Raw genomic sequence first — 23628 nt, forward strand, 5'->3', positions numbered from 1 at the left:
AAGCATCAGGCTGGAGGATTTCCCCCTCTGCTGGTTATTTGTGCAATTACAAATGAAACAAGAGCATTTTAGGACAAAATGTTTTTGACCTTCGTGGCAGTGGACGAGATTCATCCAGCACATCTATTCAGTTCAGTTTAATTCAGTTTTATTTTGATAGCTCCAAATCATGACAGCTGCCTGAATCACTTATTTGGATGTTGTCAACTCCAGGGCTGAGAAGAACTCAACCAGCTGTTTTGTAGATATTTGTACCAATATTTTATTCTGAAATTATAAGAATCTCCCACACCCACAGGTGCTTCCAGTGACTGTTATGAGGTCATGTTCTGCAATGTTCAAGAAACCAGCTTAAGATGATTTGACCTTTGTGACACGATGTGTTATCCTGCTAAAAGCAGCCATCAGAAGATGAGTTCACTGTGGTGATAAGGGGATAGATGGTCAGAAACAATGCTCAGGTAGGCTGTGGTGTTTAAATGAGCCATCAGTATAATCCTCTCAATCTTGCAGCAGAACATTTTTTGTAATCTTCTGTTGTCCAGTTTTTGTGAGCCTGGGTGAATTATAGCTTCAGTTTAATGTTTCTAGCTGACTGAACTGCGATCTTCTGCTGCTGTAGCCCATCTGCTTCAGGACTCAGGAGTGTTGTGCACTCAGAGATGCTCCTCTGCATACCTTGGTTGTTTAAGATGTAATCATTTTAACTGCTGTTGCCCTCTCATCTCAGTTATCATTAAGGCTTTTTGATAAGAGAACCGCTGCTCTTTTGGAGACCATTCTCCAAAAGAAGGCTGCATGGCAAAATATCAATAGCTCAACAGCCTCTTAAAATACATCAGGCCCGCCTATCAGCTGCATTTACAGTGACTTATATTACCTTTCTTCCCCGTTCAGATGTCTGGTTTGAACTGAGTTGGTTCTATGTGACTGGATGATTGCACATATATGTTACCAAACAATTGAACAAATGTACCTAATAAAGTGGCAGGTGAGTTTTTTAAAATTTAAATGCCCTTCTCTCTCTCTCTCTCTCTCTCTCTCTGGGTCTTTGACGGACACTGACTAGTTTCTGAGATTTTCTTCAAATTTCTTTCAAAAATGAAAAGTGAAAGAGTGACATCCTGAGGATGTTGAAGCTACTAGCAGCTAGATATTTGCCACCAAAATGACAATTTCATGCTAAATCCTGGTGACTCAAGCGTCTGTCATATGTTATTATTTTAAACTAATCTGAATCTTAAGTGCAGAGTAAAAACCTCACTGGATGTTGAAGAAGCGGCAGGTAAAAGCATTAACTGAGGGCAGAAACACTTCAAAAACCACAGTAAACTGAATGTTAGCAACTTTTTTTTTTAATTATTGTTTTACCACAAAGTACAGATAAAAACATCCACAGCATATTCTCTCACTTTAAATGGCCCAAACTGAGAGGGAACTGAAGAGGCAGTGATACAAGACCAAATCAAGTCACATGTTATTTCTGCGTGCTAGTAGAAGCTCTACAGTCTGCAACCTCTACCAAGCTGGATGGCGTTTGTTTTTGTGTACATACTGTAGTGTGTATTGCTTCGTAGCTGAGTGACACATTCATTCACAAGCAGGCCTAGAAATGAATGCAGGGTACAGTACAACATGGCTCTTTGGGGGATTTCAGGTCTTTTTTTCTTCTTTTTTTAAATGCAAGCCTGAGTCAATACAACACAATCCACACATATGACTCAAAGGTAGAGTATTTACAGACAGGGTTTATATGGACAGGAAGACATATTAGAAAGAACAACAGTTCAAAGTTTTGGATTTTACCAGAAAGGAAACAGTCACAACCAGTAAGAAGTATAATGTATGCAGGATCAAAATCATCTCCCCAGTTTATAGTCATATTTACTGGCCAAATCACTTCCTGTTCTAATAACACCACTCTGAATGGAGACTCAGTTTTTTATAGTATTGAAGTTCCTGCCAAACATGAGACACCAGCTTTACAAAGTCATTCATTACTGATTTTCATCCAGTAGTGCTTTGCCCTCTCAGTCCATAGATGTCATCCCATTCATCAATATGGGTTAACGCTGATATCATTTTGATATGAACAAGACTCACAATATATCCCTGTGAGGAACTTGTTTTATTACCTGTTTAAACGTTTAAAATTGGTTACGCTCCTTGACCTGGCACCCCACAGCAAAAACAGCGAGCTGCTTCTTAAGCAATCTTTGGTGAAGTATAAAGAAGAAATACCCAGTAAGCCAGTTTTAACCGTTAAAACTGTAATAAAACCAAAGTGCAAATACTTTCCCAGTACTGAATACTTAACTCCTGCATTGGCTCGAGCCTTCAGCTGCTTTACGCTTGCTTCGTATTTAAACAGTGCGGTCCATAATTTACCTGAAGACTGAGATCAAACGCAAACACACAAATAAACCGACGCCCACACAAGAGCCCACATTTATCTGTAATACTGAGGTGTTAGTGGTATTAATCGTGTAGTGTTTTTTTTTATAAGCAGATAAACACGAGGAGTCAGCATGTTCTTTGATACGCTGTCTCCGTCCAGAAAAGAAACGAGTTCTCTTTCAGAATAATGCAATCAAACACATATAAACAGATATACACCCCACACATGTTGCCATACATGTTTTCTCTGTCTTGAATCTCGCTACGGTGCTGTACCATGTGTCAGCATGACCTCTACTCTCTGTAAGTCTCAACCAGCAAGACAGAAGCTCAGGACTGTAGTTGTTGAATGATTTTGAAAGCAAGCCAGCATACTGTACTCACCCAGAGGTCAAAGATCAGTAGATCTGCCAAGTAACCACAACAAACTCCAATCTGGCCGTTTTGGGAATCATCCTAATCTATCCTGATGTTTCTTCCACTGCCTGCAGGCAAGCTACCAATAGAAAGCAAAATACCCTGGAATATCAAAGAAGCAACATCGCTCTTGTCCTTCAAAGATTGATGAAATGTTTCAGTGTCTTGATATTTGAGGACAGCAATCAAAGAGATGAAAGTCTGAAGGTTTTCGCTGTTACATGACGTCAACTTCAGTATTTTACAAAAAAAGGTATCTGCAGAATTTTCTCCACCTGATGGAAAATACTTTCAACTGTGTTGCACAAAGATGCTTTTTAGACAGCCTCCTATTTTTCCCTTTATCTTCCAGTGACAAAGACAAAGACACATTAAAACCTTTTTCTATTACACGAACACTGAGAACCTAAATGGCTTTAAGACTATTCTGAAAAAGAAATGCATCTCCTTCCTCTAAAATAGAACTTACGCAACGATGCTACGCGTCACAGCAGTGAAAACCACACCAGACGGATTTAGACTTGTTAGTAATTTAGCAGAAAGTTTCGATTTATGATGGTGCATTATTTCTGAAAGTAGCACGAGACATAACCAAGAGGGAAATTCGGCGGCTCGCAGAAGACACGCTTCGACATGCTTCGACACGACCTCCAAACAAACAGGCCTTTTATACCAGATACTGTCCTCACAGAGCTTCGTACCGTCTTCATACTTATCCAGAAATGCATACCTGTAGATGTTATGTATATAGATATATATATTGCACAACATTTATATGTACATTTGAAATAAATATAAGTAAATAAAATGTGTCTCTTCATTTTTTGCTATTTTTCACTTAGTTATAATTTGTTCGCATCCCTCTCACCCCCCTAAGTGTTTTGCTGTAGGAAAAAAAGGGGGGGAGGGGCCAAAGTACAAAAAGAAATGTAAAAAATGAAAAAAGGCGAAATAGTCAGATGAACAACGGAAAGACAGAACGCTTGCTATCTGTTCTGAAACTTGGTGAGACAACAAAAGAGACATTTCACAACATATATGAAATTCATTACATTGATACCGAGCAGATCTAGGCTGGATCACCACTCCTATGGAACTGAGCAGTGTGGCCCTCTTGGTCACCAAATCCAAGGCTGGCATCTTTTCCAAGATATTCAACTGACATGAAACAAAGAACTGTAAACATGGGAAGGATTTTAATGGCACTCTGAGGGTGTACGTTACGCCGTCAAATCCTTCTTGTAAAACCACACCGAGGATCAGAGAAACAACATACGACGGGTTGAAAAGCTTCAAGAACCAGGCTGCAAAGAGTCTGAAACTGCAGCTTGATTTAAGGTGCTTTGGCATCATACCAGCACCTGCACTTTTTGAATGGCCTTTTAGCTCATTTGTGCAGAGAAACCAGGAGCAACCACATTAAAAACACTAACTCAGGCACTTTTCAGACACTTTTCAGCTTGATTCTTGTGACCTTTAGCCAATCTTCCTACAGAGACGAGCAGAAAAAGAGGTGAAACGGGTGATGAAGTACAGACCCAAGGACCTGGGGTCCAGCTGAAAGGAGGACAAGGAGAAAGACAGTGGAAAAGGGTTGGAAAGGAGTCAGCTTTAACATGCACAGTCCTGGTGAGGAGGAGCGGGCTGCTCTGTCAGCTGGGGCCCCTGTTTGGCCCCTGTGACAGCGGGATCGCCGGCATCCAGACTCTCAGACATCTTTTCACAGATGATGTCGACCAGGCGCTCAAAGGTCTGCTTCACATTGATGTTGTCCTTGGCGCTGGCCTCGAAGAACTCGAAACCTGGAGGAGAAACAGAGCATGAGAGAGGTCGCCGAGCTGTGTTCGGTCTGTCAGTCAACAAGGGATACACCTTGCTATCTGCCGGGCAGATTACATTTGGTGGTGCGGTCGCAGATCATTCCAGTGACTCACAAAGTTAACACACAGAGACAGATAACCTTTTACAACAATTTGACCTGTGGGAGGAAGCCAGAGCAGCCAGACAAAACCAACACGGGAACAGGGAGTAACGTGCAAACTGCACAGAAAAGCAACAGCTGGCCGATAGGTTTGAACCCAAAGGGGCAGATAAAGTGCAAACTGCAAACTCCTTCCTGGCTTATCAGACGGTACCAGCCTCAGAGAAGACTCCACTCATGTTCCTAAAACATCACAAGCACTATTAGTCTGCAAAAGAGCCATTTGAATATAAAAAGTTACATATCTTGTAAACTCGCAAGGTTGAATTTTGTGCGTGTGTGTGTGTGTTCAGCATGAACTCACCGAGGTGTTCGGACAGCTGACGGCCTCTCTCTGAGTTCACCACTCGCTCATCCTCCATGTCACACTTGTTTCCTACCAGCAGCACTTGGGCATTGTCCCATGAGTACGTCTTAATCTGAGTCGACCTGAGGGCGGGGTCAGAGAGGAAAGTCAAAGGCTGGGACGTCTGAATGCAATATTAAAGGTTTTTTTCACCCGATATTCAGGATCGCACTGATTGAAGAGGTAAAAAAATGAATCTGAATCTAAAAACTCTCAAATTGTGCTTGCAAACAATAAAAATCAAAGGATCAGTGTGATTTATTGGATTTTACTGTAAGTCCGTACTGAAACTGAAAGACTGAATTGCCCATAAACACAGGCAATATCACAACAAGGTATGACCGAGTAGGTGGAAAATAAATGGACTGGTCCTCTGTGATGTGCTGGTCAGGTTATATCGCACAACAAAAAGGAAAAGATATCACGATCACATCACATTACTCTGCAGAGACAGAAAGCTCATACTGTGGTCTATTAAAATAGACAGAAACCTGAACCGGATCAGTGGCTCTGTTCTTCTATCCCCCTGTATCCCTGCATCTATTTCTAGAGAGATGCTAAATCTCTAGATGCAGTTTCATTCATCATCCACACAACTCTTTGTCTCACCAGAAAAACAGCGATAGAGGGTGATTTTTGGAGCCTAAACCGCACCAAACAGAAACTTAAAAAGAACATAACAGCACTGTTTTACACAGGATACAGCATCCAAATAATAATTTTTTTAGTGGTCTTTATCCTACTCGTTTATATGTTGTAGTCCCCCTTATCATCAGCACTACCCCAGCCAATGACATACCAGTCCTGGACAGCGTTGAAGGAATCCTCGTTGGTAATGTCATACATGAGAATGAAGCCCATGGCTCCTCGGTAGTAAGCTGTGGTAATGGTGCGGTAACGTTCCTGGCCAGCCGTGTCCTGAGGAAAGAAAAGAGCAATTTAATTACAGTGATTGTTTTTATCATGTTTCTACAGAGTGGCTCAAACAAAGAGAGTTTGGAGATTAAGATAGATTAGTTTTAGACATGTGGAGAGGACAGATAGTGGACATATTGGGCAATCGGTGTTAAAGACGGAGCTGCTAGACAGGAGAAAAAAGAGGAACGCTACAGAGGAAATTTAGGGATGTAATAAAGGAGGACATGCAGAAGGTTGGTGTGACTGAAGAAGATGGCAGAGTAAGATAGATAGGGTACAATGGAGATAGAGGATCCACTGTGGCAGCTGAAAAAACAAGAATTAAAGAAACAATTTGGTTACCCAGGAGCAGAAAAGTGAATGATATTTCCTCATACTTCACACAGCAGTTTAAATCAGGTAATGAAAAGCTGATAACATGCAATACAATTACATCATCTATATTGCTGAATAAGCAGTGCCAAAATCTTGCTGACAATATGACAGTGTATCGCTCAGGTGTGTGTTTTAATGTCACAGTGCGCTCCCACAGCACTGTGAGTAGAAGTAGAAAAAGCAAACAGCAGCTCCGTGTGTGTTGGTGTAATTGGGGAGTTTATCTACAGCCCTCACTGCTGTTGGAAAGGTGCTGACGATTCAGAGCAGAAAGTATTAGAAAACCTAATCTTTACTTACAGCTTTGACACATCAGGCAAGTACATAACTGCGTTTTAAAGGTTTAATTTAATGTAATCAGTCACTTTTGCTTGTAATACAAGTATTACCCTGATTATTGCTCAGGGAATTAAAGCACAGTGTTACTGCTAGCCAACACCCTACCTCACCTTGTAAGCTGAGCGGCTTCTGTTCCAACAGCATCCCTCAGCTGTCGGTGCAGAGATTTAAAAAAAGTCTCATGCTGGTTTACACTTCACAGGATGAACTCTTTGTTTGACACTTTGGCATTCAAAACCATTTGGATAGTCATACAGCCAGTGCACACAATCAGAGATGTGTGTGGGGTTTTTTTCTTCTGCAAGCACACATATGGCATTTTGGGAAATGTGCTTATTTAGTTTCTTGCCAAGAGTCAGTTAAGGTGACCGATGCCTCTCTCTTGTCTGTTGGGTTATGGTGAAGGGTTATTAGCCAGACAAATGCTGTATTTGGTCAGGTTACAACTTCACTAACTAAACACTGACTTAACCCAAAAATTAAAAGTTCCCTCTGTGAGCTTAACCATTACACGCTTAAATGAAGACATATTTGGCCTATTGACCATGAGTCTGGTTCTACAGGAGATTTCTTCCTGCTAATATACTATTTAACAAAGTATATATTTGGTTTCTTTATGATTGTATTGTTAGCTTTGCCTACAATCTCTTTTAGTTTTCAGATCCAGTTTTCTTTATAGTTAACGCTGTATTGTCACATACTTAAATTTCTTAGACTTCGGTTTTCCTGCCTCCTGTGTCTCATTGTCAAGTTTCTAAGTGGTTCTTATGTTACTTCCTGTTTTGGTTTGTCTTTTCTTCCTTGTATTTAGTTGTACTTCCTTTGTCTCTGATTATTCCACCTGTGTATTTAATGGCTTCAGCTTGTCTTTGTTGTGATGACTGTTTATCTTCCTGTTGTTCCTCCCTATGTATTTGACAAATTTGGATTTTTTTTCTATATTCTATCTTGAATCGTTGTTTCTTACACCATTAAACATGAGCTGTTTGTTGAACGGCCTGTAGAGTCTGCTTTGAGTCCTTACACCTGTCTGTTAGTTAGTACTGATATTCAGGTACATGTGTTACCTGTGTTAAGTTTGCTAGCTGTAGCTGATAACTTAGCACTCACCCGATATAAATCATATCTCAAAGGTTTTATAAGTTGAGGGGGTTTGTAGATAACATAATCATGCATAAATCATGCTAACAGGTGAGCTTTTTCCGATTTAAGTGTTTTCTGTCTGACATTAACACACAATCATACTCTGATGGATGCATCAAAGGGTGGAGTTTGGACATTTGGCCAAAGGACATTTGGCATGCTGACTGGAGACGACAGGGCTCAAACCACCAACCTTTCTTCCTGAGCCCCAGCCAATCCAAAAAGAGCTCTCAAACCTGCAACAGTTACTTTCAAACAAAGCAAAGCTAGCTGTTTTCATCTGTTTTTTCTCACTATGCTAAGCTAACCAGCTGCTACCTGAAGCTTCAGCTAAAGATATGATAGTAGTGTCAGACTTCTCAGCCAAGATTTAATAAGAGAGTGAAAGAAAAAAGTGAATTAATCTTTTAAGTAAACCCTTATAATCCTTATTAAGTCATTTTAAGGGTTTACTTGAAGGAAAGACAAAGATAATCTCAACAATCAGCTATGGAAGAAGCTGAAATTGTGTCAAAAGAACTCGTACTTTTAGCTAAATTATTACTGCTATAGGTACATTTTATCACACACGCTCCACTAAATGCCTACCTTTCAATAATCTGTTGAAAAATTCCATTTCAAGAACACATTTTTAATAAATGTCCTGATAACCAGATAAATACACACAAAAAAGCATCATGTGCACAAAAAACTGATGAGTGCCTGTGTGTGTGCGTGACATGAATATATCTATTCGCTCAGTCATACATTATCACTCTCGGGTCACTAGAAAATTGCATTTTCAGAGAGCTGTCCCTTTGATCTATGCTTTCCAAACTGATGGTTACTGTATAATGTTCTGCAACTGCAGCTTGCACCCTATTTTTGCTCACCCACTAAGTGTGTGCTGCAAGTTGTTCTGGATAAGTGCATCAGCTCTATACCTAAAATGTCAGTGTAGGTAGCACTGAGTGGTGTTATATAATGAACACTGGACTATTCATATTTGAGCTAAGCATCAAATTTAGAGTTAAGGGCTTACTACGGAATATAAAATGATAATCTTTCCAACTGGCAAGAGATAATGTAGCCTATAGCATTTTAATGGAGAAGAGAACGGATCATTTTTTGTTACTAGCTGCAACATTATCATCCCTGCTGTTTTCCCCTTGTGTGTGTGAGCCTAGAGACATCTAATGGAGGAGCTCCAACTATAGAGTACTGGCCGGTGTGTATATGTCTGTCTTACAGGATGTCAGCTAACAGATTATATTAGTGTCATCATAGTTCATCCTATCTGTCTACCTTTATAAATCTGGTCATTCTGAAGCTCTAATTTTTTTTTTAATTGGTTGCGTTTAACCAGAAGTCTTTACTTTGGACTGCAGCTGTCATGAGCGCTGTGAAAGCAGCAGCATGCTCCACACGGCCTCTCAGGCCTTCAGTTTTATCTGCAACGTGACGCGTTCTCAAACGTGGCCGTTTAAATAACATGTATGACATCTAAGTATATGTCACGGGTCTGCACAAATCAACATACGCTGGAATAACTGCACACTGTGGCACAAATATATGCACTGTGCGCTCATGCCAACATTTTCATTTTTACTCTGCTAGCTGAGCAGTGGGGGAGGAAGTGTGTGTGTGTGTGTGTGTGTGTGTGTGTGCGCGCGTGTGTGTCTGTGTGCGTGAGACAGAAACAAAAGGGAGGGGGGCATCTTCTGAGATGTGTAGTAATGGGGGAGGGGAGAGCATCACCCAGTCTTAGGTTTATTCTTCTCCGATTGGCCGATTGTGTCTTTCTTACCAGAGGCAAGACCTGGGAAAGGCTGACAACAGAGGCAGCCTTACACACAAAACAGATCCACGTGTGCACAGCCACACAAACTCAATGCTCTGCTCACCATCACAGCTCTGGTTGCTGCAGAACTTTGGTGCGAAGGTGGAAATGATGTAATTGTCTACAGCATGGCACCTAAACACCAGTTTCCTGCAGCTCAGACCAAAGAGGCTGTTTTCCCAGGGCGCTCGTCTCTAGTCTGCAGTTTAGAGCTTCAGCTGTCTTTAACCCTCGCGCCCGTAGTAACACCTTATTGTTTACTCCCGGGGACATGTCACCGTAACCGTCTAATGTATTCAGCTCTGTTGGTGTTCATCTGCACGTGCAGTCTGCAGCGAAGGCACCGGTGTGTGCAAATCTGTGTGTTCACTGGAATCTGACTTTGCATAATAAAACAGCAACTCCCTTTTTTTTTATTTGCTTAATTATGAGAATCAATTATGACAATCCATCGGAAAACATGAATATCTACATTCCTTAATCTGACAATGACAATATTTTTAAAGGCAAGGTTAAAATCCTGACGTCATAGACAGGGGCGAAATGGTCTGAAAAGTGTGTGCGTGCAGGACGATCCTTCCTGGAAGGTATTTGTGGCATTGCACTTGCTTTCAAAAATAGTTGGAGAATGGAGAAAAAAAAAAGACTTACAGGGAACTGAAACCCAGCTTTATTTCTCACATCCACACACCCTGTTTATGTATTTGACATGTCAGTGCAGAGGAAACATTTCATGCTTGTCTGTAAGCCCATCTGGGCATTGCTGTGCAGAAAAGCTAAGCGGAAGAAAGGAAGCACACATGCTTTGACCAACAAATGTGTGTGAAATGTGTGATGAAGTGCAGTGCTTCTTGCATTAGCTCATTCCTCACCACAAACACACACACTTCAGGTGCATTTCCTTGGTGTTGCTAAGTTAACCTCTCATTGGACAGCATCTGTGTGTCCTAGTTTGAAATAACTCAAGGAAGTGATCAAATCAACACCACCAAATATACCAAATACCAAAAGCAAACCAGATGCATTGACTTTCAAAAATTCATATAGTCGTACTAATTATGGGCAGACTTTGAAAACAACGTGAAAGAAATTATCTGTCATCATCCTGGGCTTTGGTGCGTCTGGGCTCTGAATCCTTGTTTGTTTTTTAGAGATACTTTATATCTTAAAAAAACTTGATATAGTCTTTAGTTCTTGTTACCTTTGTTATCTGGCTTCTGTCAGTATTTAGCGCTGTTTATGTTCTGAGTTCAGTTAATCTAGCCTTCTCTATGGCTTCATCCCCATGATGGCTGCTCCTCCATGAGCCTTGTCCTATAGGAGATTTCTTCCTGCTAAAAGGGAGTTTTTCCTTCCCACTGTCGCCCACCGCTTGCTGTTAAGGGAACATCTGATTGTTGGGATTTTCTGTGTATCATTGTACGGTCTTTACCTTACAATATAAAGGGCCTCGGGGTGACTGTTTGTGACTGTTTGAATTAAAATGAAGTGAAAATTCCTCTCTGCTAACGATTCCATGTTTTATTTTGACAGAAGTTGCTCACCCTGTCTTATGTTAGGTTTAACTTCCTCCTGGCTTTAGCTATGGTCTCATCACTTACCTCTTCCCATGTTATCTGGGTGCGTATATATTGTCTCCCCGTGTCTGTTGTCTTGTTTTCCCTCATAAGTGTGTATGTGTGAACCTCAGTTTTTTCTTTACACCTGTCAACCAGTATAATATAAACTAACCAGATATTAGTAAGCAAAGTAGGTATACTTTTTGGTTCATAGCACTTTTTTTCTTTTCTTGTCATCTTACCCAGATCTGTAATTTAATCCTCTTGTCATTCCTGTAGATAGTCTTCACCTTGAAGTCGATGCCAACTGTGCTGACAAAGGCCGGCGTGAAGGAGTCGTCGGCGTAGCGGAACAAGAAGGAGGTTTTTCCAACGCTGCTGTTGCCGATGATGAGGATCTTGAACATATAATCAAAGTTTTGGTCAGAGGACTCCTTCTGCCCGTAGGTCGCTGTTGCCGAAGCCATCTGTGGACAAAGACAACAGAGAAAGTCTTAAACCAAACTCCTGCAGTGGCCTCACTGTAAGATCACAGTAAATGTTCTCTGAAATGCTAATTTCTTGTTTTTGATTTATGTATGTTTTGTTTTGTTTTGCTTTACTTTTGTTTCATATGTTATTTGTTTAATTTAAGACTAAAAAAACTTGAGGGGGTAGGGACAAATAAGTAAATACTTCTACCTACTCCTTTTCAAACAAATAATGGAATAATATATTGTAATGATTGTGAAGGCTCATGTTTGAAATGTTTGAAATAAAAATGAACTGAACTGAACTGAAATAGAAATGACATTTTTCTGTTTCTTCCATTTCTAAAATACTCTGTAGAGTGACAAACTGAGCTTTCTGAGTAAGAGAGATTCACACTGTTCAGATATGGTGCATAAATCATGAGCAACAGAACAAGAAAGAGCAAAAATTGATATGAAGTAGGTGTAGATATGAAAATAGAAGATGGATATCAGCAGTCAGGATAATACCCAATATAAGATTTTCTTGGGGTTACTAGAAAACCAGCGTAGAAGATCTGATAAAGCTTTAGAGAAAACAATGTGTATCGTCTTTGGAGTAGGAAAATGCAGAGATTAGGTAATTAACAAGGAATTAATCAGCTTTAATATTTCAAGCAAAAATGCCAAAGAGTTATTATTTCCAAAGGATAATGGGCTGCTGGCAAAGCCTCAAAAGCCCCAGTTTGAATTTCCCCTTTTACCAGCATTTTAATAAGAAAACCATATATGACACGTTAAAAATAGTTGCATGTAAGATGTGGAACGGGGTGGCCATCCTTCTTGGTGATGGCAGATGGACCCCCAAACTGTGAGGCATCCATCTGCACAGTGCAAAGTGCAAAGAACCACAGTGACAATAAGAACAAGGATGGGCACAAATGCTACATTCTGGGTCCGAAAGATACACAGACTAGTAAATAAAAATGCAGGCATTCATTAAGACGCATTAGCAGCTTCTACTGTCAGCCAGGACATTACGCTAAATTAATGAGCATCGATTTCATTAAACGCACACAGAAGAGGCTGCTGAAACAACAGCAGAGGAGCTGTTTAACACAGAAGAGGTCGTACGTTTAATGCATGTTAAGACAAACGACGTTGTCAGCATCTGTTAGACTCAGCATAACAGAGGATAGTGATTAACTGGTATGCTTTACACAATGCACATTTGCTTCATGGGCATTAATCACAACCACATATTGCAATATTCTCATCGGTGGATGGAGGTGTATGAGGATGAACTTCATGCTAGCATAGAGTTTTGTACCCACTAGCTAGCCATGTAGTTTAAAGCCAGTCCCGTCCATAATTTTCTATTTTAATTATTTATGTAAAACAAGTTTGATCAAAGTTACACTCTATTAAAATCCAGCCTAACATTTACACCAACAGCAACACCATTAAGGAGTAAGCATATGACAGCACACTGCACAAGATGGTTAGCCATTTTCCTCAAACAGATTTCTGGGGGACTCTAAGTCTATGTTAACCATGAACTATGTACAGCATGAAACCTTTACGTTCAAAGGGATAAACTTCAGATTTAATTAATTTCTTGGAAAGCTGTAGCAGGGTGTGAGCTCGAGTGAGCACCGAGCTCACTTGCAACAAGTCTTGTTCAGCATCCTGCCTTCATTGTGAAGCCAATATAGGATCTGGTATGGTGCATTTGCTAATACTGAATTACCGTGTTTTACTTTAAACGATGGATGAAAAAAATGTAGTCATAATGGTCCTTTGTTCCTTTTGTCTGAAAGAGCCCGTGCGAGCTTCTTTTAAATGACTAACAGAGGCATTAAAAAAAGTCTACATTAGGATGCAGACAGGCGAAGGATGCAGGGACAGATGTGTGGGACAACTTTTAGACTTTGATTCACTGTTTGCCTCCTTTTTCACTCAAAGTTTAGTTGGGTTTAGACACACATATTCCTAATTAAGAAAATAACCTACTCTAGTCCTTAGATTGGGGTCTAACTACGATTCTGGTTACTATCATAGTTAGATCACAGTTTAAGTTAGCGCCTAACCTAAGGAACTGTAGACACCTCCACTCTCTTGGTTTCCAGTATAAGGTGTTAGGTTCAAACCCATCTAAAGGTGTAACATGCAGTTATTAATGAGACCATATTTCTTTTGAGGAACACAATCTCATAAAAATATAAGACTAGCACTCACTTTAAAATCCAGATTTTCCTCAAAGTTCCTTATTATACCTTGAACCTTTTTATGAATCGTATGCACTGCATTAGCTAGTTCTACATATTTATTCAGCAAGGTCAAACTACTGTGTTTTACTTTGGGCTGCAGATCTGCTCTAACAGTCAGCCAAAGAACAACAGCAGCTTCACTGAAACTCACACTGCTGTTACGTTACTGCATTAGCTGTCCAGGACTACAAAGATTCAAACCTACGAGACCTAAAAGGATTTAGAAAACAGAGTGAGTGACTCTTCAGAGCATGATGACTGTAGCCCACAGGACTCAGTCCCTTCACTCGCCTCTATATTTAGACTGTTATCTCGACTCGGCTGCAGCGGAACACTAGAACTCAGACAGAATAAAGAACAAAGAAAACAAGTGCACCGTCCTCACAGCTCCGGCCTATCGGCTTACACGCAGGAACACAGAGATGCTTGTTAAATAATGGAGAAGCCCCGACCCTTCCTCAACACATTCTGTTATGCAAACGAGGGCTGAGCAGGTGGGTCGAGATGTGATAAACCTACTGTGAGAACGCTGCACAGAGGATCACAGAAAACATTCATAAACATTCATAAAGCTGTTTCATGTAAATAGGATTTAGTCAGGTTGCTAAATTGAGAGTGAGAGAAATGCAGCAGCCACATGGCTGCCAGTATCTTTTTAGTTGATGGCTTCTGTTCTGCCTGTGACGTCAACAGCTCCTCACAGCTGGGAGGATCCGTGAATACTTGTGTGCAAAAATAAGACGTGCATACTCTTCAAAAGAGCCGAACCTAATCAATAATAATTATGGATATGCAGGATTAACTTAGACTTACTGAGTCACAAGTAAAGAAATATAAACTTTTACCTTACAGTATATATTTTGCAAATACTTCTTTAGATATTAAAGGTTTCTTTTAAAAACATACAGTATTGTGCAAAACCATGAAGCAGCCAACCATTTCTTTCTATTTTGCTGGGGAAACAGGAAATGGGTGCAGAGATTTATTGAAAAACATGAAAATATAGAACATATGGCAAAAAAGATTTTGTACATTTTTCACAAACTTAGTCAGCTTTCTTGTAATTTCCTTAAATAGTCTTCAGCAATAGTTCTCCAAGCTTTTTGAAGACATTCAAAGCTCTACTTTGGATTTTGGCCTCAACAAAATGTTGAGATCTGGGCTCTGGGAAGGCCAATCCATGACTGACGCGGTTCCATTGTGTGTGTTTTTTCTATCCATGTTTGCTTTTACTGCATTTTTAGGTTGACTATCATGGTGAAAAATCAGTACTGGCTGAAACAGCCCCAAACTATAACAGAACCTCCACCGTGTTTCACCTTTCTCCTCATCCTTCTCCATGTTTTTACCCTACAACCATAACCATACTGAACAATGAACTCAAAAAACTCTGACATATAGACTGTGTTTTTAATGTGCAATATTTATCAGTTCTACATTCTTATTATTTACCTCTGCATGCAATTGTTTTCATTTGCTTGTATTTATATTAATACGCATGAGTCCAGGATCCAGACACTCACTGGAAATTGGTCAGGTACAAGGACTGGACTGAAAATCTGTGAAAAAGCAGCCAGTGTCCAAAGACAGACCTTCAGAAATCCTGAAGCCCTGTTGCTCAAGACAACTTTAAAAAATGCCAAAATGGTCAGACTTCTCCAGAAATCTTATCCAGACTGACTATATCCAGAAACAGTCACAAAAAAATAATAAAGGGAATATTTTTCTTTTTCCAAATAACTGACAAGTCCATCATCCGATGAAATTCCCACTTACTGAACATCAGACAAAAGGCAAAAAGCCGCCAAACAAACAAACGCAAAGGTAGCAGTCAGGAAAGACAAGGTGACAATTTAACTGAATAAACAAACTGCAAAGAATATGGAGCAAAAGAGGTAAACACTTCGGTTCACTTGTCAAACTGATTTAAAATTGCGTAAAAAGGTTTGTTTTCAAACTGAAACAGACACATAAGCACATTGAACTCAGAGCCATTTCTTCATTTGGACTCTATTCTGTAAAGGCTCACAGCTAATAAGTAGTTTAGGGTTCACTGATATCATCACTGTTACAGCTTAATCAACCCTATTCACTCAATCTGGGATCAGCTGACTTCAGGTGAGATTGATGCTGCGCAGTTGTACCGTACACCGCTCAACTCTACCCCACTCAGCTGACGGTCAATAGTTGGAGTTTCAGTCACAGCAAAGGCACTGCAGTGTGACTCACTGAGTGTGATGAGCATAATCTACACAAACATTAGAAAATAAAAAGTAAACGTGCAGCTGAAGAGGATTAACTGATCTGCAATCAGTTTGGTTTAGTGTTGCTTTTCCTGCCCCTTCCTGACAAACGGAGGTCCAACCTAAACAACAGGAGACGCTTCCCTCTCAGAATTCCTTGCAGAGGTATTTAAATGAAGACACGCCTACAACTAACAGCACTTCATTCTACGGAGCGGTGTCGGTGAATTTCTCTGAGCGAGAAAAGCCCCAAAAATATAATTTATTTATCTGTCATACAATTGCATGCTCATATTGTTTGCTATTCATGCAATTCTGCTTAGCTCTTGAGGAAACTGGGTATTATTTGCAGGCTTAAGTCAAAGCGCAGCCTCAGGATTGGCTCATATGTCACTACTTTGATCTTTTTTGTTATGTGGCCTAGTTTGCATTAAGACCCCACCCTGGACCTGTGTGAGGTTTTCTTCCTGATTCCTAAGTTTTTACTCCCCGGAGACAACAAGGTGACTTTTTTTGGTAGTTTTTGTCTTTACAATCCCGCATATATTTCATCTTACTCTTACTATGGTACAGTAGCTGGTATCTATTATGATTTGGCACTGACACTAACCATCCCCAACTAAACTGATTGACTTCCTGGTTTAAAACATTACATTTTGCATGTATTTTTTTTTTATCTCAAAAAAAAGAAAAGCTGGCTACTAGTATGCTTACCGACACATCCGATCAGAGCTGTTTGATATCAGCGTCAGGTTGGAAGAGTCTAAGATTTGACACCTATAACTTAACAGTTATCTTTAGGCCAAGCTCCGGTGAACCAGCCGGAGGTGAGATGGCACTTGATCACAGTCAGGGTTTGGTGTTTGATTTCCTCTTTGGTGAGCCTTATTAAAAATGTAGCTGCTCTTGTTACCGCTGCACGACAGGGTCTGCTCAGCTCTGCAGATATTTCTGCCCACGTGTTCGTTATCGATGAGCTTCTCCGAGCCGAGTCAGCAGTGTTACAGTGACAGCACGTCAGGCAATTACACAATGTTTTGCTCTTAAAAACATTCGAATCCAGGTCTTGGAGTCACTTTAGATGCATTACTATATTTCCTTCCACTGGCTGTACTGTAAAAACCCACGTTCGCTCATATTTCTTTTAACCCCCTCTGGAACATTTGCTGCATTTATCCTAGTGCTGTGATTCACAACCTGTTTTATAACCTTTTCATAAAATCCGGGCTCCTAAATTCTTATCGATTCTTTTGCGGTGTTGTTGTTTCCAGTATTCACAGCAAGGATTCCAGGAGTTTAAAAATGACCAACCAATGCTGGAAGTGTAGGTCTTGCCAAACACTACCGCAGGCTTTTTGCTTCTTTTCTGTGACGGTGCGGTGAGATTATTGCTGCTTTTCCTCTGCGTCTCTGAGATTAGCTGCAGAGAAGAGAGTTGGTTTAACCTTCACTAATTCGATACAGAAGCTTATAGAGAGAGGCTTTTGTGTTTAATCTCAAAGTAATTAACAAATTCTCATTATGCAAATGCCTTTCAGCCTCCAGAATGCCGCTGCTTTCTTTTGGCTTTGCTAGCAAACTTCCAAGCAAGTCAGGTGTATGTGCACTGTAAGAGCTGCCTGGATATTTGGATTTCAACCCTTGAAGGTTTACAAGCCCATGCCGTGACCCCTGTTGTTATTGCAGCTGTAGTTTCTCCTAATATTGAACCATCAATTATCTGTTGCGCCTGTTTAGGAAATCAATATCTTCTACAGCCCAGAGTGACACCCTCGGATGTCTTGACCAACAATCCAGTAACAGTCTGAAAACTAAAAGAAATAGGAGACGCCGGAGAACCGGGAACTTTTTTTCTGCCACTTTTGATAAAAAAAAAACCAAAGCTATAAATAATAATCAAACTTCACTTTGACCTTTATGTAGGTTATTGAGATGAAAGATGGTGACAACATCTGTTAAGCACATGCATCCCTTCCCTCTTCCTGTTCCCTTTCCTTTTTTTTCTGGTTTAATAATATTTCATATTGAATTTTTGAGCATATGTTCTTTGAGCTGCTGATTATGCTGACTCACATCCCTATTTCCCCCACAGGGATCGATCCAGTCTAACATAACAGTCATCATCTGCATCATCTGTTAAATAATATAGACATATATATAATTATCAACAGAAATTTGAAGCTAAATGGCATCAAGTATGATATAATAATATCTGAGTCTAAGTCCAGGCTTCACACAGTGTGTTTTTGATGGGAAACTACAATAGCATGCCGATCCACACGATCAGTACATTTGCACATTTAGGGTCCCATCAAAGTGGCTCTGAAGTTTCCAAATCTTCCCTCACAATCCGAAAAGTAGCAATGGCATTCGGTCTCGAATAAAAAGGAGATGAGACTGAACGCCAGGAGGAAAGAAGAATTTCAGAGTTCAAAGATAACTCCTTCCATCGTGGGGAGTGCAGGGAAGATGGAGGAAGGGAAGCACGCTTTATCAGGCAGAGATGGCTAATAATAACCAAATCTGTTACCGCAGCGACTTCTGGTTTTAATATTAGATTGGCTGCTCAATTCTCTGTTTGTATATATATATCCATGTAAGATCAGGATGAGTCACTAAGAAAACTGTGATATAAAGGAAGAGGATAAGCTATCTTAATAAGTCACAGCTCTGGGAAGCTTGGTTTTCTGAGTCTTTCTGCTTTGCTCAATAACACTTTGTCAATAGTTACACCGTAACGCCACAGGCAAAGTCTTTTCCATTTTTTTCCCCACACTAATCCAATCAGGACTAAGAGTTATAGGTTTCACTGCTGGACAATGACATCACTGAGCTCCCCCTCTAAACCTGCCACCTAAAGGAGATTGATGTCCCTGCAGGAGCTAAGTGCTCCTGCAGCCAGCCAGTCAGGTTCATCTAATCAGGATTGGCTGGCTTAGTGCAGACGGACAGCTAATCCACAGCTGATCCCAGATCACCTAAACACATTCCTGCTTTAAGATGGTTACTGAGATGACTCACTCAGAGGTTTTCAACATCTCTTAACAACATCAGAGGACGGTTATGTGAACCTAACATCCCCAGTCGATTCTATTACAAATAACTAAATCAGAAACTTAAGAGCGTCTGTGATTTTTACAGAATAAAAAAGTCGTCCTCCCTGCAGTTTCCTGTAGCAGGACAGGTTCTATCTGTTATAAAAACGGCTTCCATTTTTCAAAGCTTGTCAAGCGCTCAATGAAGAAGCCACGTGTCACTGCTCTGACTGATAGCCGCCTGCTTTGTTTTATTTCTGTTCCATCAAACTGAATCAAGCTGCATTTGTTTGGAACATCTTTGTGAGTGTCACAGAGTGATTGTTTTTGTAAGGCTGACATTCAGTTTCTGATTTGTGGCTTTGGCAGAAGCATAAATGTCAGTTTTTGTTGGAGTTTTTCCAATCTTAGTCTGGTGTGCAGATGGGGACGAGGAAGTGGATACGTGTCACTTCTCCATGAAGCTAAAGGTTTTGACCTTTATTCATTGAGGACATTTTCTCAGGTGGGTAAAAATATTGTCTCAGTTAAGGGTTCACGGTGCTTTCCTCCATAAATCGGTTATTTGTGTTTGGACTGGTACTTCAATAGTGGGGACGATGTTTAACAAATCTTCAAATCAAACTCTTATCTGCTCTCCTGCTCTGCAGTCCCCACCTTGCAGCATCCTTCTCGTCCTAGTACATTACCTTGAAAAGGCACCATCAATACTTCTTAATCGAGGGGTCAATGCCACCTTCCTCTTTAACCTGATGAAAGTGGTGAGATCCCCATATCTGCAATACGGCAAGCTAATGCAACTCCTTCCTTCCTTTATTAGAACAAACAGACAGTGATGGAAACTAATGAATTACATTTACTCACTTACTGACTTAGCTACATTTCTCCATTACTTACTTTTCAGATTACAATGCATGACGCATTTATAAACGGACACATTGCTGTGAATCCAACAAACAGTCACATAATCAGCTTCGTATAGACCCAATAATCAAATCTATAAACTGACTGATAAAAGAAGATGTTGTTTTAATGTAGCATTACTACTTTTACCCATAATCTTCACCCCAGACTCACAACTAGGAGCAGAAGCATTTAATGGCTCCAGTGTTTATCCAGCACTAGACTGAATGCAGTGCGATGGGTGTGTGGACGCTGCAGCAGAACTCTTTCCTTTCACTGACACTGGCCAAGAGGCTTGTTAAACTCAAATCTGCGTGATCTGGCTGGATGATCACCATTTGAAAGTGAACTCAGCAGCCTTTTCACCTCTGACCTCTTTAGCAAAACGCTGCTGTCTGCATCTTTCCTCCTGCACCGCCGTCTTTCTGTGCGGTGCTTTTGATGCAGTGGCAGTTAAAGAAAAATCCAGTGTCTCATCAATGTTTCTCAGCCTGGAAACACTGATGTTTACTAAAACCAATGTGATGCAACATTTACAGCTACTAACCAGCCTTACGTGTGAAACAATAACTAACAACCTATTGAAACTGGACAGCAGTGGTGTTACTCCGCTGCTGTGGCTCTCCTAGTTTTCCTGAGACAGCATTTCTCCCCCCTTTTTCCTCCAATCACGTGCCTCCTTTCTCTAGGAAGCGTGGAGATGCAGATGAGAGGAGGGGAAGCTAAAAATATCATCACTTCATTCTCCACCCCAACCCCAACCCCCCCGTGCACAGAAAACAGAAAGCAGCAATGAGAGCAGCCAGGATGTGAGAGATGCTTTTTGAGGCTAGAGTCTGCAGGTGAATCCGGGACATTAAAAAGTAGTCATGTGTGTTTGTACACAAGTGCATTGCTTAATTTATAATGTTGATTGAAAATGCTTCTTCCCACTTCATGCTGAAAGATGCTGTATTTGGATACATCTTTGAGAGCTTGTTACAGTCATTAAAATAGTCTCGCCCCTCTAAATCTGCTGAGCTATACTCTGCTTATGTAGAGCTTTTGTTCTCAGACATTGTGTTTATGTGGGTGTGTGTGTGTGTGTGTGTGTGTGTGTGTGTGTGTGTGTGTGTAATGTTCAAAAGCATCTATAATCATAGTTTAAAGCATAATAATCACGGATTAGCTCAAGAAATCTGATCTTTAAGTCTGTTTTTCTGCACATGTGTTCAGACAGGCACCTCTCAGACTACTGCTGACAAACTGACTGAAATGTAATAAAAAAGGCATCCACCCTGCATATCAGTGGCATCTCTCCCAGGCAACATTAGTGTGTGTTTTGCCATGTGAAGCAGCAGATGCGTCACTTCTGCCTTCAGCCAGTAAGTTTACCGTCAGCGAGGACATTCAGATGTGGTCTGCAGGCTGTGAGCTCACTTTGAGACTCTTTAAAAAAAAGCCTAAGAACATGCGTGCAGTCTTATTGTATTATACTTATTGATTAAGCTTAAAAGCCAGAATGCAGGCTGATAGGCTGACACAATGCAACTGCACTGTACAGTTTTCAGTAGGATCCTGTATAAGATTTGAAACAGCAGCTAAACCAGATGAAACTCTATGCATTTCATATGTGTGCTTTCATCCATATCCTTCATTAGCTGCACATAATTAAAATATATAAAAACGATATTTATGATTTAGTCTGTTTTTTTTTCTTGTGAATGAATGAACAGATCATTCAGTACTTTATCCCAGAGATCTGACTCAGTGTTTTACCTCAGCATTGGAACACAACAGCCCTCCATATGGCTGCCGCGTTTCACGGATTAAATACTCCTGTAATCCTGGTATTCGGATTGTTGAATGATTCTCTGTGCCGACCTTTAGTTATGTCATGATGCTTATTTGAATATTAACCTATTAAATGTGTAACCTATTAAAAAAAAGGTTTAAAAATCCCCCACATGTTTCATATGTTTACTCTCGTGCAGTGTGCTCTACGTGTGTTTGTACTGTATTCCACTGATCCTGCCTCAGATCCATTCAAACCTGTTTTCTTCATTTAACCCATCGGACAGTGTGAAACGCCTTTTCCTGCAGGACAGGCCGTGAGTCAAGCCAGAGATCCGGGACAGCAGCAGCAGCCCTCATCCATCCACACAGATAACAACAATCAGCCTGTTTTTACGGGTTATTCTGACGCCGGTTTATGGTTTTCACAATGGAAACAGCTGTTAAGGCAGGCATCTCACGTCAAGGCTTCTGTCATCTGAAATATTTTGCTGGATGATTAAAATAAACTGCAGCTGAGACTCTAAATGCGCTAAATTTAATGTACGATTTTATCTCCATTATCTCCAAATTAATAAAGAAAGAAAACCCACCTTTATATATCTCTATCTGGCTGCTATCCTCCACGTCCAGCACCCGCAGAAACACCACCACTCACTGTCAAGTCGGAATGGTTGCACGACACAACATCCATTTGGCTTTTTCAAAATAAAAGCAGATTGGTTTAAACGGCACAAAGTGCTTGAAAGATAAAGAGGATTCTGATTAACTGATCCGACTGTATTTTTACTATATATATATATATATATATATATATATATATATATATATATATATATATATATACACAGAAGTGTTTGTAAAGATTAAAATTTACAACAAAATGGACAATTCTTTCTAATGTGAAGAGAAAAAACGTACAGTCCTACATCAGAACCGACATGCTTTTCTTCCTTTGCAAGACCTGGTACCCGGTGAACTTTTTAAACAGGGTTGGAAAGTACTCAGACCCTTTACACAGGCAAATACCTCAGCTTTCTGCATTAAGACTGTTACATAAGTGTGTATGCGTTATGAGGTACGTGTATTTGTAGTAGTAAAGGTCAGGATGCAGGAAAATAATAATGAAACAACGAAATTAATTGACAGAAATGAGAAGCCACAGCGCTGGTTTTTAAAATCTTTCTTTTTTTATTCCTATACCTTACGTAATTATGAAAATAGTTACTTACTATTTAGTAGAGTGAAATGCCTCAAAAACCAACTCATCTCATTTAACTGCGTCCATCGGTTGAAAAAACTGCTTCATACACGCAGTTGTAATCCCAGCGATTGGTAAACAAATAACGGATATGTAGGGTTTTTTTTGAATAAACAACCTCTTTGAGCTTGGCTTTTATTTTGAAAAGGAAAAAAACGAGTTCCAGTCGTTTTGTAACTCGGGTTGTGAAGGCGACATAAATGAATGACAAGTGGGCGGGGTTTAGGGGTACGAGAAGGATGGACGTCCTGTCTAACGAATCCGGAGCCGTAATCAGCGTCCTGAAATATTCCACCTCAAACACTGAAGCGGTCTTTTATTATTGATGAAAGCTGCCGGAGAGGCTGAATTATTGATTGCGGGGTCAGCAGTAACCACTGAGTCCATTCCCACCCAATAA

At 40.3% G+C, this 23628-nt stretch overlaps 1 protein-coding gene across 1 annotated transcript; it reads right to left on the reverse strand.

Moving 5' to 3' along the window:
- Positions 1-1337: 1337 nt before the first annotated feature.
- Positions 1338-22644, reverse strand: LOC102783478 (ras-related protein Rab-3A). The gene is made up of 5 exons (XM_006808975.2): positions 22561-22644; positions 11537-11761; positions 5941-6059; positions 5100-5224; positions 1338-4616 (listed from the first exon to the last, which is right to left on the reverse strand). Exons 2-5 carry the CDS (start codon positions 11759-11761, stop codon positions 4426-4428), a joined length of 660 nt encoding a protein of 219 aa, XP_006809038.1. The 5' UTR covers positions 22561-22644; the 3' UTR covers positions 1338-4425.
- Between the last annotated feature and the right edge of the window lie 984 nt (positions 22645-23628).

Source organism: Neolamprologus brichardi, chromosome 15 (assembly GCF_056152115.1).
Source record: "Neolamprologus brichardi isolate AB-2024 chromosome 15, ASM5615211v1, whole genome shotgun sequence".
Lineage (NCBI taxonomy): Eukaryota > Metazoa > Chordata > Actinopteri > Cichliformes > Cichlidae > Neolamprologus > Neolamprologus brichardi.